Raw genomic sequence first — 15,934 nt, 5'->3', positions numbered from 1 at the left:
TAAAGATTTAATATTAATCAGACCTATTAAAAAGTCAAATAGAAAATCTCCATAGAAATACCCATTGAATTTGAGACTATGAACAACGGTTAAAAAATAGGCTACTTGTTTTTCAGTTTGATTAAGTCATAAGACCATTTATAATTACTTTTTTGATTAGAATTCTCCCACTTCTTCCTCCAACATAGCAATACCAAAGCAAAGAATGTGGTCATCACTTGGAAGGAAAATTTAATTATTAAATTTCACCAAACAGTATGGTTTAAAAACCTTTTAAAACTATTTCCTGGAAATTCTTGTTTTAATAGAATGTACACTTATTTTTAGCATCATCCTGGGATTATCACATTATGAAAATCCCTTTCAAAGCCTAAAATTGCCTTGAAATTATTAATTAAAGTTTTTTAGTATGTCCCCTTGATTTAAAAAATACCAAAGAATATTTTGACTGAAATAACACTTGCTATTATGAAAACTGATGGAATTGATTTATCTGGAAATGTGGATGTCATATATGTATTTGGTGGTAGAGCTGAAGAAAAGTGGGCATTTTTGGTAACTTTAAAAGAAATAAAGAATTGTGTCTATGAATGTACTATTTCAGATGTCATTTTCTTGTGGTGCTGAACGTGCTTTTACACACAGTATCAAATTTGCTAACATGTATCACAGGGCTTCTTTTGCTAGGAAAAATTAATTAAAATAAGTAAATGTTATTTCATAAAATAAACCAGATACAAAATCTTGCCTTGTATTTACAGATAAATTTTAATGGAATATTTCATGGTCTAACACAAATATCAGACCCAGACACTAATTCTTGTACAGCCTTTGGCTTACCCTGTATAACAAAATCTGTTATTTAAAGTAGATTATAAAATACCTTATGGTAAGTGAACTTCCAAAGACACAAAGAAAATCCTCCATAAATTTAAAAGCTTATCTCAAATTCTTATTGGCATAAGCTTAAGATGAATATGTTATTAATTGCATTATCTTAGGTAGTTGAAATATATAATACTGGTTAGAGTGTGAAAATTAAAAGGGTGTAAGTATTTTTGCTTCTGTTCCTAGTCAACATTAGTAAACACATGGAAGTGATTGTAAAATTATCTTTACAGAATTTTGGAATGTTGGCAATCTCAAGCAAATTTCCTTAACTCGGCAACATTTTTTTAACCCTTAGTCAGCATGTTACAAGGTTCACACATTCCAAAGAGTAACAATTATATGTTGTACAAATAATATAACATTTATTTTACTACTGCTTAACTTTTTAAAACTTCCATTTAGAAACTTACAAAGAAAATGGGCATCACTGAGGAAGTATAAAATGAATGGATAATGTATGCAGTTGAAAAAAGTTATGCAAAATAATGTATTGGCATAAAGAAATATGTTTCATGGTATATTTTATAATCTGTCAGTGGGATAAAAGAAATTTCTACCTTTCTGTTAACAAGCCTAAGAAAATGAACTAAATGAATAGACAATTCAGTAATGTCCAACAGATAGCTAAAATTCAAATTTTATTTTTCCATATGTATCAGACAATTTTTTTCTGACAAGACTTTACTGAAAGATGAGGTGCAAATGGGAACCCTGTAAGAATGTTTATAAGAGTAGTACATGACATATTTTAAGCGCCACTAAGTACACATTGAATACTTGTAAGTATATAGGCATATCAACATGCAAGTGTCATGTACCTAACATTACAATATGCATTTTGGTTTTTGAAAATGTTAATGATAACAGTAGATTCAATAATTGTGTTTCTCTATCTTCTGTGCAATATGTTTTATTTCAGTGCATCTTCTTTACAGCACAGAATTTATTTTTATGCTGTCATAAATATACCCTTCCAAAAGCTATGAATTTCATGTCACATAAATAGAACATTTTATTTTTGAAGCTATGTTACTGGGAACACCCGCATTTCTGGGTACCATTTTCAGAGATAAGTCTTTAAATTCTTTTTAACATGGCAGACTTGTTCTGATGTTAGTTATGTTGAAATATTTATGATAAAAATGGAGCTTTGTTGAGGGAATATTTTTTGGTTGAATGAAAAGCTAAACAAACAATTCACAAATATTGATGTGAACAGAGTATGAAAAAAAAACATGTCAGTAATCCCGAACTCATAAACCCTTGGGTTACTACTTAACTCCATCATTGAATCTACAACAAGTACAGCAGGTACAGTTAAATAAATTCATAAAGAGATTAGTTTTATACACTTGTAAGGAGAAAGAGTACTAGTTTTGAAAATTTTCTAACTTATTTTTCTTTCTATTTATGAGACTCATTCCATACATTAGAAACACAGAGAAAAGCAAAAAGGATAAAGAGATAACAATTCAGTTTACATTTCATGGTTTTTTTAACCAACTGGTGAACACTACTTTCAACCACCAAATATTTTATTGCATATAACTTTCACTATCAGCAAATATAAAGAGAAAGTGTCTACTAGTTTCATGTACAAGGAAAAGTATCTGAAGAAAGAAAACATTTGAGGTTTGACAGTACTGTGTGTAAGATAAGTGTAATGTGGCATTTCATACCGCACTTAAAAGTTCATGTAGGAATCACTGCTGTTCCGACCCTGGATGTGGGAAAAGTGCTTAAGTGCTGAGCCCTGGTACGTTTTTCTTTTGCCCCTGCAATCTTCAAATATCTTTTAAGTTTCCTCTTTTGAAATATACAGTATATTCATAGGGGAAAATAGTGGTTTTGCTTTACATCGTTTTCACATTTGGGCCCATTCTCTCCAAAAGAACCATACATTTCTTGTGAAATATATATATATATATATGTTTACATATATATATATATATGATGGTAGAAAATACAGCAAATATTATCTATAACATAACCACATAACATAGAAAAATCTTACTTTAAGCATCATACTTTGAGATTATTTTTGTATCATTTTTTTCCTAAAGAAAAATCTGCTTTTAAAATGCCATTTCCTTTCAGAATAATTAAATTATATGATTTGAAGAATTCATATTATTTCTATGTAGACAAAATAAAGTGGGTCTTTGTGGCAATACTTTGCATTCATTATTCTGGGATTATTTGTTAATAAGGAGGCCATTTTAAATACTTAAATATTTATCTTACACAATAACACTTCTTGCGAAAATAAAATTACATATATGATTTTTACTTAAAAGCATAGTATTAACTTATAAGAAATTGTTTCACCCTAAATAGTAAATGAAATGTCAAGTTGGATTGCAAAGTGTTGCCACTTGGTTTTTTTAATCAGCACAATTATATCACATTGAAATATTAAATAGGAATGAGAGGAACTATCCTTTTAAAGTTATTATAGTTTGCTTATAGGAAAAGTTAATGACAGAAAAGGGAAAACAAATGCAGATCCATACGCCACTGAGTTACACTAAAAGTAAAGTTGGCTTTTGAGATGTCCCAGGGGGTGGGGAGTGGACTGTTAGGATAGTCCCAAAAGAGTGCTTCCTGGGATATCTTGTAAATAATTATTTCTTCTATTTATATCGAAGTATCATAGCCCATGTTAAAAGTGAGAGGTAGAAGGATTATTGTAAGTATGCATGGCAGAGAATTTACCAGCTCTATCCAATAACTATTGCATTCAATATTAATAATCTCAATACGTAAAAATGCTGATGAGTTTAGAACCCATTTTTACATGTTGTCCCCTTTAGCTCTCTTTATAATCTTGCTACCTTCAATCCATTGCCTTTGGAAGGGTATAAGTGAAGTGCAAAGGGCATGTTTGGATTGAAATAGAGAGAGAAAGAGAAGAATGAATTGAAAAATAAAATACATAAGAAATTTCCATTAAGATATAGTGATTCTAACTATTAAAGGTAACCTATATTCTTTGAGTAGATTTGTACTTGTAATAAAAGTCCCACAACCCATTTAAAACACACATACACTCAAAGAAAGTATAAGAACTCCAAATTCAATTAGCTCTGAATCAAAGTTGAAAACTCAGGTTATTTCTTTCTCTCCAGTAACACTAAAAACTAGGCCAGATAATTATATTGTGCAATGTTAATGATTAAGCAAGAAAAACTTAACGTGTTGTTATATCAGTTGTAGTTTTAACTAATGAGGTGAAGATTAGCAACCTCTTAGATCTTGTTGAAAAATTCTTTAAAATCCCTTTGCATTAAGTATCCAGCAATAGAATTGCAGATATTGCACTGAGTGTATTTCAATATTGCCAGTGTATATTTCAAAACAAGTTCTATTATCTACACTAAGATTTCCTCTTTCCCAATATTCAAAATGCATATTATAATTACATGGGTTTCCAACATCCATACACAGCAAGTACAAGATACTTACATGTACGTACACTGTAGTTACCTATATTTGCATAGTTTTTAGTGTGTACTTTGTGCCACTTAATAAAAAGCATTACTCCGTAATTCTCATTAGGTGTTTTATTTATTTCTTCTGTAGTTGCCAGTTGTTTTCTGTTTGCTTTGTTTTGTATATTCATCACAGACCACCATTTGCAAAGGGGGATTACAGTGGGCATTTTTAGAGGGCACTAAGTAATTAGCAATGTGATGGGGAATTTGCAGTAAGATATGAGGTTTTGCAGTTTCTCCACATTTAAAAAAAGTAACATGAAATTTCACATTTATAATTCAATTATCCTTATATCCAAAAAAAGTATTTTAGATGTTCCCCTTGGTAACACTTTGCAATAAGTGGCACTAAATTACACGATAACTGCTATGTTACATGGAAGAACCATCACCATCAAACAGCTGCTGTACATGGGCCTATATGGAGTCTCAATGCCATTACAATCATGAGTACATAATTACAAGTGAGCCTGTCCTTTTAATTGAGATATTTATATTTTTACAAAGAAATAAAAATAAATGAGGTGTTAGCTTCTTTGCCATATTTAGGAAAGTTAGTTTTCTTTCTCTATTTGTTTCTTTAATTGTGGGGTTTCAATGCAAGATTAAGCATCTTGAATCAACAAGAGATCATCCAGTTTCTAGATTAAACTTCAATATCAGGTTCCTTAAACTGCTTCTTGGATTCTCTGGTAAAAGAAAACAAGTTGAAATCTCTCTCTCATACACACACACACACACACACACATACACACACTATTCTGTTCATGCTCTCTATCTTTGCTCTTGCACTCATAAAGTTTCCTTTCCTCCCTAATTTTGATAATTGTTTTATCTAGGACATTCAAATATGGAAACAAACAAAAAAAAAGAATGCTGTTTACACTTTTTTGATGGAGGACAATTTACACTGTAAACAGTACACTGGCAGAGAATAGCTACTTTTGGTAAATAATAATGTTCCATATTCTACTGGGGTGTGTGTCTGTGCGCACTCCTTTCATTACATTCTGTGGCTATGGTGCTTACTAAGCAATGACCGAATTTGGCTCTCTGGGCATAAAATGTGCACATTTCAGTCATGGCAATTGAAATGGTTCATTTATATATTTATTTCATTTTTTCTGATTTTTATAGAAATGAACATAATTTTTACAATTTCTTTCATTGGTGGAAATCAAATAATTTTTTAAGATAGGAAAATATAACTCCAATGCTATTTACTTTCAGTAACTGAAATGATATCTAATTCATATCTATTTTAACTGTCAAAATATTTGATTAGAGCTCACAAATCATAATACACAAGTTAGTTTCTTTTAAAGGCTTCCAATGAGTTTTTATATTACTGTCAAGGGTTAAAAGAGTCGAAGTCTTGAATTGTAACCAATTTTGGATTTCTAATTTTATAGTGCTATAAATAATGATTGAGTTATTTAGGCAACAGTTTAGCAGTTGGAGCCAAGTAGAATACAGATGAAATGAAGAGGGATGTAAATACAGCATCAATGGAGAGTAGCAATTTTGTAAATGCATCCTGAAATTAGGCTTTAAATAGTAATTGATGATGCAGTTTATACAACTTACTTCTGTAATAAGAACCTTTCCATTTTGTGCTAACAGAATGAATTTTGCTTTGTGGAGTCTTTCTAAAGATTATGCATTGAAAGATATGAACAGTTTATAAACCTATTCTAGTTTCAATGTGTCTAGTAGCACCTACCTGGTTCTCTCAAACTACCATACTATATTAACATATTATTGCATTTTTTCCACAGATGGTATGGAGTGAACTGTAAAAACAAGCATGCAATCACATCAATGCAGACTTATTTCCTTAAAATTGTCATACTGTATATGATTTATTATGTTAACACTCAACCACATCATATTATTTATGTTCTGTATATTCTGAAAAAGTGCTGCTTAACTGACATCGTCCTTTTTCTTTTGTAAGAAATCAACAAGATAAATGCTTCAACAATCAAAAAAAAATTAAGAGTCTAATGTTATCCTTAAAAGATTTATACTTTTCTGATAAATAATCTAAGATACAGCACCCTTGTCTTTCATTTGATATTAATACATGATGTCATACTCAACCATTCTCATTTCCCAAAAATAAATTCCAAGATATTATTCTTAAAACCATAGGCCATCATGCTTTCAGACATCACAAGTATAGCTACCATATTGTCATATTCTTTTTCTTCCTAAGGGTGCAATTCTTGTCAATGGGAAAATAATTTTTATCTAACTGGATTTTTAATCTTTAGCATAGAGTATCAATAAATCTAATGACAACTAATCTAGCAGTATTTTTTTTACTAGGAGAAATAATATGACTTCAGATTGACTCTGTGTCATATTTAAGAATACAGCATTTCTTAATGGTTAAATACATCGAAATTTCAGAAATAATCCAGAGAAAGAGACTTTCACCTTGGAGTTAAAATTATGGCAGAAATTCTCTATCACTCACTGTTTCATATGTTTATACCTCACAAAATGCATAGACAGGAATTTAATATAAAGAATTAGTTCATTTATACAGAAAACATATCTCAAACATCTTTTTTGGCAAACCAACATAGGTAAGCAGCTCTGGAACTGCCAAATTAAAATTTGTAAATTTTTAGCAAACTAAGAGTTTATTTTTAGATTATTATTCAACTGTGGTTGTAATTTAAAACCTGAGGCTGTGCACTGGTTGTTAGCTTAAAATTACCTTTCCTTATAACATTGTGCTTCCATTGTATAACAAAAATTAACAAGAACTAGAAAAATTTGTTGTTGAACAGTGCTAGGACATACAGACAAAAATACTAATACATGTTATCTACTTATAATATTGGTTTAAGTAATATCTAAAGGGATATAATGGACATTAGAAAATGCTTACTCATGACTGATTACCTACAGCCAAAAAAGTTAAATATGTATCAAATAATGTTTAATTGGATTTATTATATGCACTATATACAGATACTAAAATGTTTCAAAATTGTGCCCTATGGATATTTCAATTTTGTTTAGGCAGGTGAGTATGGAGCAAATAAATTACAGAATCAAATTAGAGAAATGAATGAAGTCTTTGTGATTCCCAAAATGGTAAAATGTTTGTAACAATTTATTGGTAGATGAAGCTAAAATAAGCTAATGGTGGGATCTACATAATTATATAAGACTGCATGTCATGACTGTAATCCATATTCATGGCTCCTGTATCAAATACTATATTTTTAAATAGCAAATTGATACAGCTTTATCAGTATAATCTCAAATATTCCAGAATCTATTCTTCAATAGTTTATTTCAGTTTGTGTTTTTTAGGGCATATGCTTCCAAAACATGCCTTTGAAGATAGACATGTAGAAAACATCATAAACCATTAACATCCGAATTGAACTTAAGCATGTTAGGTCTGTACCTAATCCTGTTCCTTGTGAAAGCTGTCCAGTGGCAGATTTACAAGGTCTTTGATTTAAAGGGAGCCAAAAATGAGGGGGTGGGGGAAGCTCTGCACACTTTTTTTTTTTCAATGTACAAAAACAATTCAATATCATGATCCAAGGAGATGATTAACATTGTTAAGGCTGTATATTCAAGCACTGTAATGTTAAAAGAGCAATGGTGTGGAATTTACGCGGTAATAAATGTCCTGCATTATGGATGGTACGGTAATTAAAGGGTGATGCTTTCGACAGCTGATTGTTGGCATACACTGGCTACGGATAGCAGTACAGTATGGAAGTTAATAAAGGTAGCAGAAGATGGTAGAAATGAATTCTGAAAGATGATAGCCAGTTTTCTCCAGCAGCCAGCCTGGTACATAAAATTCAGAATCTTGGCCTGCATTTTAAATGAAATATTCTTTTTTTTCTTCAGCATTGACTTGGCTGCCCTCAGCATTGATAATGGCTGTGTCAGCATCTGGTGCATCTTCAGCTCCTTTAGCTTCATTTGTTAAATATGTTCCTGTGGGTGTTGGAAGAAAACCATGTTAGTTTTGTCAGAGTGGTAAAACAACCACTGTTAAAGTCACATTCATTTAGGAAGAAACTTAAGCCAGATTTCTTATATGTTGAAACATATTCTGAGGTGTAAGAAACCATACAATTCACCCTTCTAAAGTTGTATACTTTATTTCAGTTTTCAGGTATATGTTGCAGATGAAGCTGTGTGCAGGTTAACTAGAGGCAACTGCCAAACTGGCATGGGTAATGAATACTTTGATTTATTTAATGATGGCTACAGACCATGTGATCCACTCATCTGTAGCAATCAGGGCCCTTTGTTCAGATGTTGATAATGATCACATCAAATGTGTCAGCATTCATTTTGGTAACTCCATTTAGAAGTAGATTATACCAATAGTTTTCTACCTAACCCATTGCAAAAAAATCACATATTTTCCTTATTAATATGGCCACATATGTGTCCATAAACTTACAAACAGGAACATTACCAAATGATTAATATTAGAGTTGAATTTCAGTCCTAGAGATATACTACAAACTCGCTCCCATATTTCTTTTTTTTTTTTCTTGAACCAATGATTCACTCTGTGACTTCTGGCTATTGGCTAAGTATTATTTTGCTAACCCAATCCAACTTTAATGTTGAGTAAAATAATTAAGAATTCTCTGAAATAATTTAGTATTCAGATCTCTCAATTTCAACCCTCATCACACACATACACACACACAGAAAGAATAATATTTCATGATGAAGCTAGTCTTTAGAATTTTTTTGTGAAATTTAAGAATGTCTTATTATGTATAACCTACCTTTATGTCTTGCCAGATATCGTCCAAGCAAAAATATAGAACACAGAGTGACAAATACAACTACAGCCACGATTCCTCCTATAAGAGCATGATCAGGGCCAGTCTGGCCAGCCAGAGCATTGGGATCTTGAAAAAAGAGAAAAAAATATTGTTTTAGTTCATGTGATTTTAGACATAGAGTACATATCTGGATTAGAATGAGTTGTTTTGGAAAGTAGCACATTAAAATAAAGTTTTTTTAACATGTATTACACCAATCATCTAGTCAACAGATATTGGGGATATAAAATTTGACACATAAATTACCATTGCCACTGAGTTTACATTTTAAGGGAGAGACAGTAAACAAATATACATATATGATTTTGTTTAGTTATATGCCTTTTCTTTCTCCTCTTCTCCACCTGAAAGTATGTGTATTTTTAAATGTGACAAACACAACTATATAATTTAAAAATACAATTATGCATAGGAAAGGCTGGGATTAGAGATTATAACAATTATACAAATATACAAATATTATACAAATTATACAAATATTATTATTTTATACAAATACATCATACAAATATCATTTAAAGCTGAGGAAACTGATGAACTCTCTAAGGGAGAGAGTCTAGATAGAGAGGAGAAAAAGTCTGAAAATTGAGACCTGAAAAGTTCCCATATTTAAAGTCTGACAGAAGTTGCTTCCAGCAGAGAAGATTGAGAAGGAGAGAAAAGTGGGGTAGGAAGAGATCCTGGCGAGCAAACAATAATTGATTAAAGGAAAGATCATTTTTTAAGGAGAGGGGGGTTTACAAACTCTGTTGTATTATCGATTGAAGGAGGAAGATGAATACTCAACATTGAGGATTAAATGTCTGTTGCACTTGTAGCTTTAAGGGCAGTGGTTGGAAAGATTAGATTCTGATATACTTTTACATTCTGCTTTTGTTAAGATATTAAAGGAGAGAGCTGAGCCTAGTAGAGGATGGCCAGTTTTCAAGCAGAAATAAAAAGATCAAAGGAAGCTCAGATGTGAGTACTTAAAAGTTTGGAAAATCCACTATTTATAAAAGTTGCATAATAAGAGATAAAACTAAATGAAGTTTTGAGCAACAAAATATACTAAGGCTCAGCTCTGTGGCAAAGGTCAGATTGAGTATACTGCCTACCATCCAGGGTCCTTTGTGTGCATAGCTTCAGGAGAGCTGCGTACAGTCTACAATCTACAAAAGAGTTTCAGAGGGAGACAGGAAACAAATAAATTAGGTCTGGCAATTCTGCTTCCAAAAAGTCTTGAAATATGGTTATAGGTACAGGAATCTGACAAATAGATTAGGAGTCTACTTTGTTTTTAATGGAACTACTGTGCCAAAGAAGCATGTACCTAGTTAGAAAACAAATAAAAAGAAAGAAAAGTCTGATTATTGAAACATCAAAAACTTCTAGACTACCAAACGTGGTGAAAACAAGAAGTGGCCTATAAGACCTGTGTAGTACCCATGAGAGCATATGACCAAACACCCACTTCCAGTGTGGCCACAGAGCATGACTGACAAGGCTGAACTTCCTGTAAGATAGACTTGGACGAAGGCAAAAAATAAAATTAAATTAAAAAAAAAAAAAAGAATGATCAGAAGAGAAGCTAGTTTCTTTAGGGACTATAACTGTTGCCAACACAAAGGGAACTTTTCATGCCAGTCTGAAATATTTTCATAATTATTATGGATCAGTGACTACTCGGTGTTTCCCATTATTCCTCTTCTTCCAAAAGAGAGCATTTATATTAAGGAGGGCTTTTCCTGGAGCTTTTCTGGTAGCTCAGCTGGTAAGGAATCCGCCTGCAATGCAAGAGACCCCGGTTTGATCCCTGTGTTGGAAAGTTCCCCTGGAGGAGGGCGTGGCAACCCACTCCAGTATTCTTGGCTGGAGAATCCCCATGGACAGAGGAGCCTGGTGGGGCTACAGTCCATGGGGTTGCAGAGTCGGACACAACTGAGCAACTAAGCACAGCACAGGGTTTTTCCTGACTCTGTTCTATCACTGTATTTTTTACATGGGGTGGAAAAGAGCATTGAAACTTGTGTTTTGGTTCATTTTTCCTTGAGCTAATGCATCTGGAGATGATGAAGATAATTATGCATATTTGAGGACCTTGGTCATTGAGTTGGGTACACTAGTTTGATGGGACTCTGGGTTATCTCTTTGGATGGGGTAGGGCAATGGTTTATGTGACAAAAAGAAGGTAAAAAATATTTGGTGATCAGAAGGATATTATGGGCAGATATTTCTAGCTGATAACAAATTTGCGTCCTTTATTTTTCAGTGCACAGAGCTAGACATTTACCAGCTTCACTGGCAGTTGCATGTGGAACCATACGATTTGTGTTCTAGATAGGTGAAAGAAGGCCCAGCTAATAAAAGTCTCCCACATGTAACCATCCAGAGTGATAGCAGGAGGTATGAGTTGAAATTAAGAGAACCACAAGAATAAGTCAGGCCATAGGTCACTGAATCTCCACCTGGAAGAAAATTGTTGCCCAACTAATAACATGGGGATCATCAGACTGCTTGAGGGGAAAAAGAAAAGCTTTATTTTCAAACACTGAATACTGAAAAAAGTAAAATTGTCACATCAGCTATTGTTAATTTAGCTTTCTATTATACACAGGAGCAAAAAATAAATCTGCCATGCCTCTGAATACCCTATTCCTAGCTTAGATATATCAGAATCAGTTTCAAATTCCACCTCCTGTTCAAGTTCCCAAATACAGTTCAGTTCAGTTGCTCAGTCGTGTCCTATTCTTGGTGACCCCATGAACCGCAGCACGCCAGGCCTCTCTGTCCATCACCAACTCCCAGAGTCCACCCAAACCCATGTCCATCCAGATGATGATGCCATCCAACCATCTCATCATCTGTCATCCCCTTTTCCTCCTGTCCTCAATCTTTCCCAGCACCAGGGTCTTTTCTAATGAGTCAGCTCTTCGCATGAGGTCGCCAAAGTTTTGGAGTTTCAGCTTCAACATCAGTCCTTCCAATGAACACCCAGGACTGGTCTCCTTTAGGATGGACTGGTTGGATCTCCTTGCAGTCCAAGGGACTCTCAAGAGTCTTCTCCAATAGTACAGTTCAAAAGCATCAATTTTTCAGTGTTAAGCTCTCTTTATAGTCCAAATCTCACATGACCACTGGAAAAACCATAGCCTTGACTAGATGGACCTTTGTTGGCAAAGTAATGTCTCTGCTTTTGAATATGCTGTCTAGGTTGTTCATAACTTTCCTTCCAAGGAGTAAGTGTCTTCTAATTTTATGGCTGCAATCACCACTTGCAGTGATTTTGGAGCCCAGAAAAATAAAGTCAGCCACTGTTTCCACTGTTTCCCCATCTATCTGCCATGAAGTGATGGGACTGGATGCCATGATCTTAGTTTTCTGAATGTTGAGCTTTAAACCAACTTTTTCACTCTCCTCTTTCACTTTCACCAAGAGGCTCTGTAGTTCTTCTTCACTTTCTGCCATAAGGGTGGTGTCATCTGCATATAAGTAGTCATAAATTATGTCCATTTTATTTGCTGAATATCTCTCAGAACTGAGCACCTTTTTGGGAGCTGAGAAATCACTCTTGCTAGTGCATCTGTACCTGTCTTCTTTCCTGAAGGTAAGTTCTGAGAAGTGGTATTGCTGGATCACAGAATGTAAATATTTTAAAAGAATTTTGATAAACACTGCCAAATTACATTGCAGAAAAATTGTATAAATTCATCCTCCACCAATGCCACATGAATTCCCGTATAGTATTAACAGCAGATACTCAAGGAGGTGCAGTGGTTAAGAATCTGCCATCAATGCAGAATAAGCAAGACATGTGGGTTCAATCCCTGGGTTGGGAAGATCTCTTGGAGAAGCGAATGTCAACCCACTCCAGTATTTTTGTCTGGACAGTCCGATGGATAGAGGAGCCTGGTGGGCTACACAGTTCATGGGGTCACAAAGAGTCAGACACAACTGAGCACACACATACTATAATTAAAGAAAAAATTGTCTAATATAATATTGAAGTGTTAAGTACTTAGTATTATAAGCTAATATAAATGTGCCTAAATATATATATATATGTATATCCCACATTACTGCATTAATTTTGTACTATTTTTGAAATCTATATTCCATTCAAAATTTCTGTTTTAATGGCTCTCTCCACAAAAAAGATGAACCTTTTAAGCAGCTTATTTTTATATACCTTCATTTTATGGTCTTTTCATCCATAGATACATCTTACAATTTTATGTAATCAAATCTACCAAAGTTTTGTATTATGAGGTCTGACTTGTGGATCCTGATTTGAAATGCTTTTGTCATGATAATATTATACACATAAGAATTGCTGTTATCATCTAACACTTTTATTATTTTATTTTAATCTATCTAAAATGTATTTTGGTCTGTGATTTGAGGCTGAAGCATACAATATGACTTTAATTCTTCTGTGACAGACAGTTGTATCCCACACGATTTCTTTCATCAATATTTTTGTCACTTACCATAAACTAAATGTCTACCTATTTTATGTGTTTCTGCATATTCTTGTCTATTTTATGTGAGGAATCTATATATGCAATCCTATGCTAATACTGTAGTTTTTTAAAAATCATTTTGCTGTCCTGGAGGTCTCAGGTCAGAATATTTTTGCAAGGAACAAAAATACAAGAGATTGCTCATTGGAATTGTACTGATTTACAGGTAGATTTCTTTTATATGGGCTTCCCTGGTAACTCAATTGGTAAAGAATCTGCCTGCTATGCAGGAGACCCAGGTTCAGTCCTTAGGTCAGGAAGATCCCCTGGAGGAGGAAATGCCAACCCACTCCAATATTCTTGCCTGGGAACTCTCATGGACAGAGGAGCCTGGTGGGCTACAGTCCATGAAGTCGCAAAGAGTTGGACATGACTGAGAAACTAACATTTTCACTTTCACTTTCATTTTTCCTTTTATATAGTGCATTTTCCAGGTTCATGGTATGATTCTTCAGGTCTTTAGTAGTGTCTTTTAGTAAATTGTATAGTTTTCTGATACAGAACCTACATATTTCTGTTAATGTTATTTCTCATTAAAAATAATGTTTTCAGTATTTTGAAAGATTTTAATATTTTTAAATGTTACTACTTTTTAATTAAACTCAAGCCTTCTTTTTATTCCATTCATGGTTTTGTACTCTATTTTCTAAAGCATTATATCTAGCATTTGTAAAGATTATATTTTTAATTTTTATTTCCTCACCATCAAACTTACTTAGTTTTAAACATTATTTTTGTACTGATCTAGTTAGTACTTTGTAAACAATAATGACAATTACATTCTGATTCTGATGATCTCAGAAATGCATCAAAAATTTAAATAGACGAGCTGCAATCCTCCTTTTGACATTGTTTACTCTCTGTATTTATGTCAATATCTAGAGTTACTTTTGCAGTTTCCATTGATCTAAAATTAGATTTAAAAAGATATTCATATCATCAACTCCTCATCATATAAACCACACATCTTGTCAAAAGAAAATTTCATGATGACAGCATCTTTGATTCTTGAATATCTGAGAATTATTATATTGTCAATAACACTGAACTGGCTAAAGATTCCCTGGTTTTTAACCCTTTGAATTAATAATAATGAAAAAGAAATTGTCAGTATTTTGACAATTTGTTTTGACTCCCTTTCGTACTAAATAACTCTGAAATCATTTGCATTTGTCTTGCTTCCTTCTCCTCCAAGATAAATCTGAAATTAAGTGACCTGCATTTTTCACATTATTAGTGTTGCAATATTTGGGTTTTGCTCCATTATATTTGGATGTTTTAGCTGAATATATTTTGTAGTTTATCTCTAGTCAGAATTTTGCTTTGCTTGCAAACACACCTTTTTATTAAAATCAGTTAAGACCATTTGCTTTTGACTTATGAATTTTTTTCTACTCTATTTTTGATTAACAACTGTTTTTTCCATTTCCTTTCTTGGAAAATTGAATTACACACTGGTAGAAACTCCAGCAATGCCAAAGAATGCTCAAACTACCACACAATTGCACTCATCTCACATACTAATAAAGTAAACCTCAAAATTTGACAAGCCAGGCTTCAGCAATACATGAACCATGAACTTCCAGATGTTCAAAATGGTTTTAGTAAAAGCAGAGGAACCAGAGATCAAATTGCCAACATCCGCTGGATCATGGAAAAAGGAAGAGAGTTCCAGAAAAATATCTATTTCTGCTTTATTGACTATGCCAAAGCCTTTGACTCTGTGGATCACAATAAACTATGGGAAATTCTTCAAGAGATGGGAATACCAGACCACCTGACCTGCCTCTTGAGAAACCTATATGCAGGTCAGGAAGCAGCAGTTAGAACTGGACATGGAACAACAGACTGGTTCCAAATAGGAAAAGGAGTACATCAAGGATATATATTGTCACGCTTCTTATATAACTTCTATGCAGAGTACATCATGAGAAATGCTGGGCTGGAAGAAGCACAAGCTGGAATCAAGATTGCCAGGAGAAATATCAATAACCAAAGATATGCAGATGATACCACCCTTATGGCAGAAAGTGAAGAGGAACTACAGAGCCTCTTGATGAAAGTGAAAGTGGAGAGTGAAAAAGTTGACTTAAAGTTCAACATTCAGAAAACGAAGATCATGGCATCTGGTCCCATCACTTCATGGGAAATAGATGGGGAATCAGTGTCAGACTTTATTTTTCTGGGCTCCAAAATC

At 33.3% G+C, this 15,934-nt stretch overlaps 1 protein-coding gene across 5 annotated transcripts in view; it reads right to left on the bottom strand.

Annotated features, from left to right (window-relative positions):
• Positions 1-749: 749 nt before the first annotated feature.
• CADM2 (cell adhesion molecule 2) overlaps positions 750-15,934 on the bottom strand; it is a 1,278,284-nt gene continuing 1,263,099 nt past the window's right edge. For all 5 annotated transcript variants that reach the window (XM_061432079.1, XM_061432159.1, XM_061431815.1 and 2 more), the window contains 2 exons: positions 9,176-9,301; positions 750-8,363 (listed from right to left, as the gene is read on the bottom strand). In XM_061432079.1, the coding sequence (XP_061288063.1) occupies positions 8,245-8,363; positions 9,176-9,301 (245 nt within the window). In that variant the 3' untranslated portion in view covers positions 750-8,244. The remainder of the gene's footprint in view (positions 8,364-9,175; positions 9,302-15,934) is intronic.

This window comes from Bos javanicus, chromosome 1 (genome assembly GCF_032452875.1).
Source record: "Bos javanicus breed banteng chromosome 1, ARS-OSU_banteng_1.0, whole genome shotgun sequence".
Classification (NCBI taxonomy): domain Eukaryota; kingdom Metazoa; phylum Chordata; class Mammalia; order Artiodactyla; family Bovidae; genus Bos; species Bos javanicus.
Note: the sequence above shows the minus strand (reverse complement) of the source record. Positions and strands in the feature narration are given on the sequence as shown.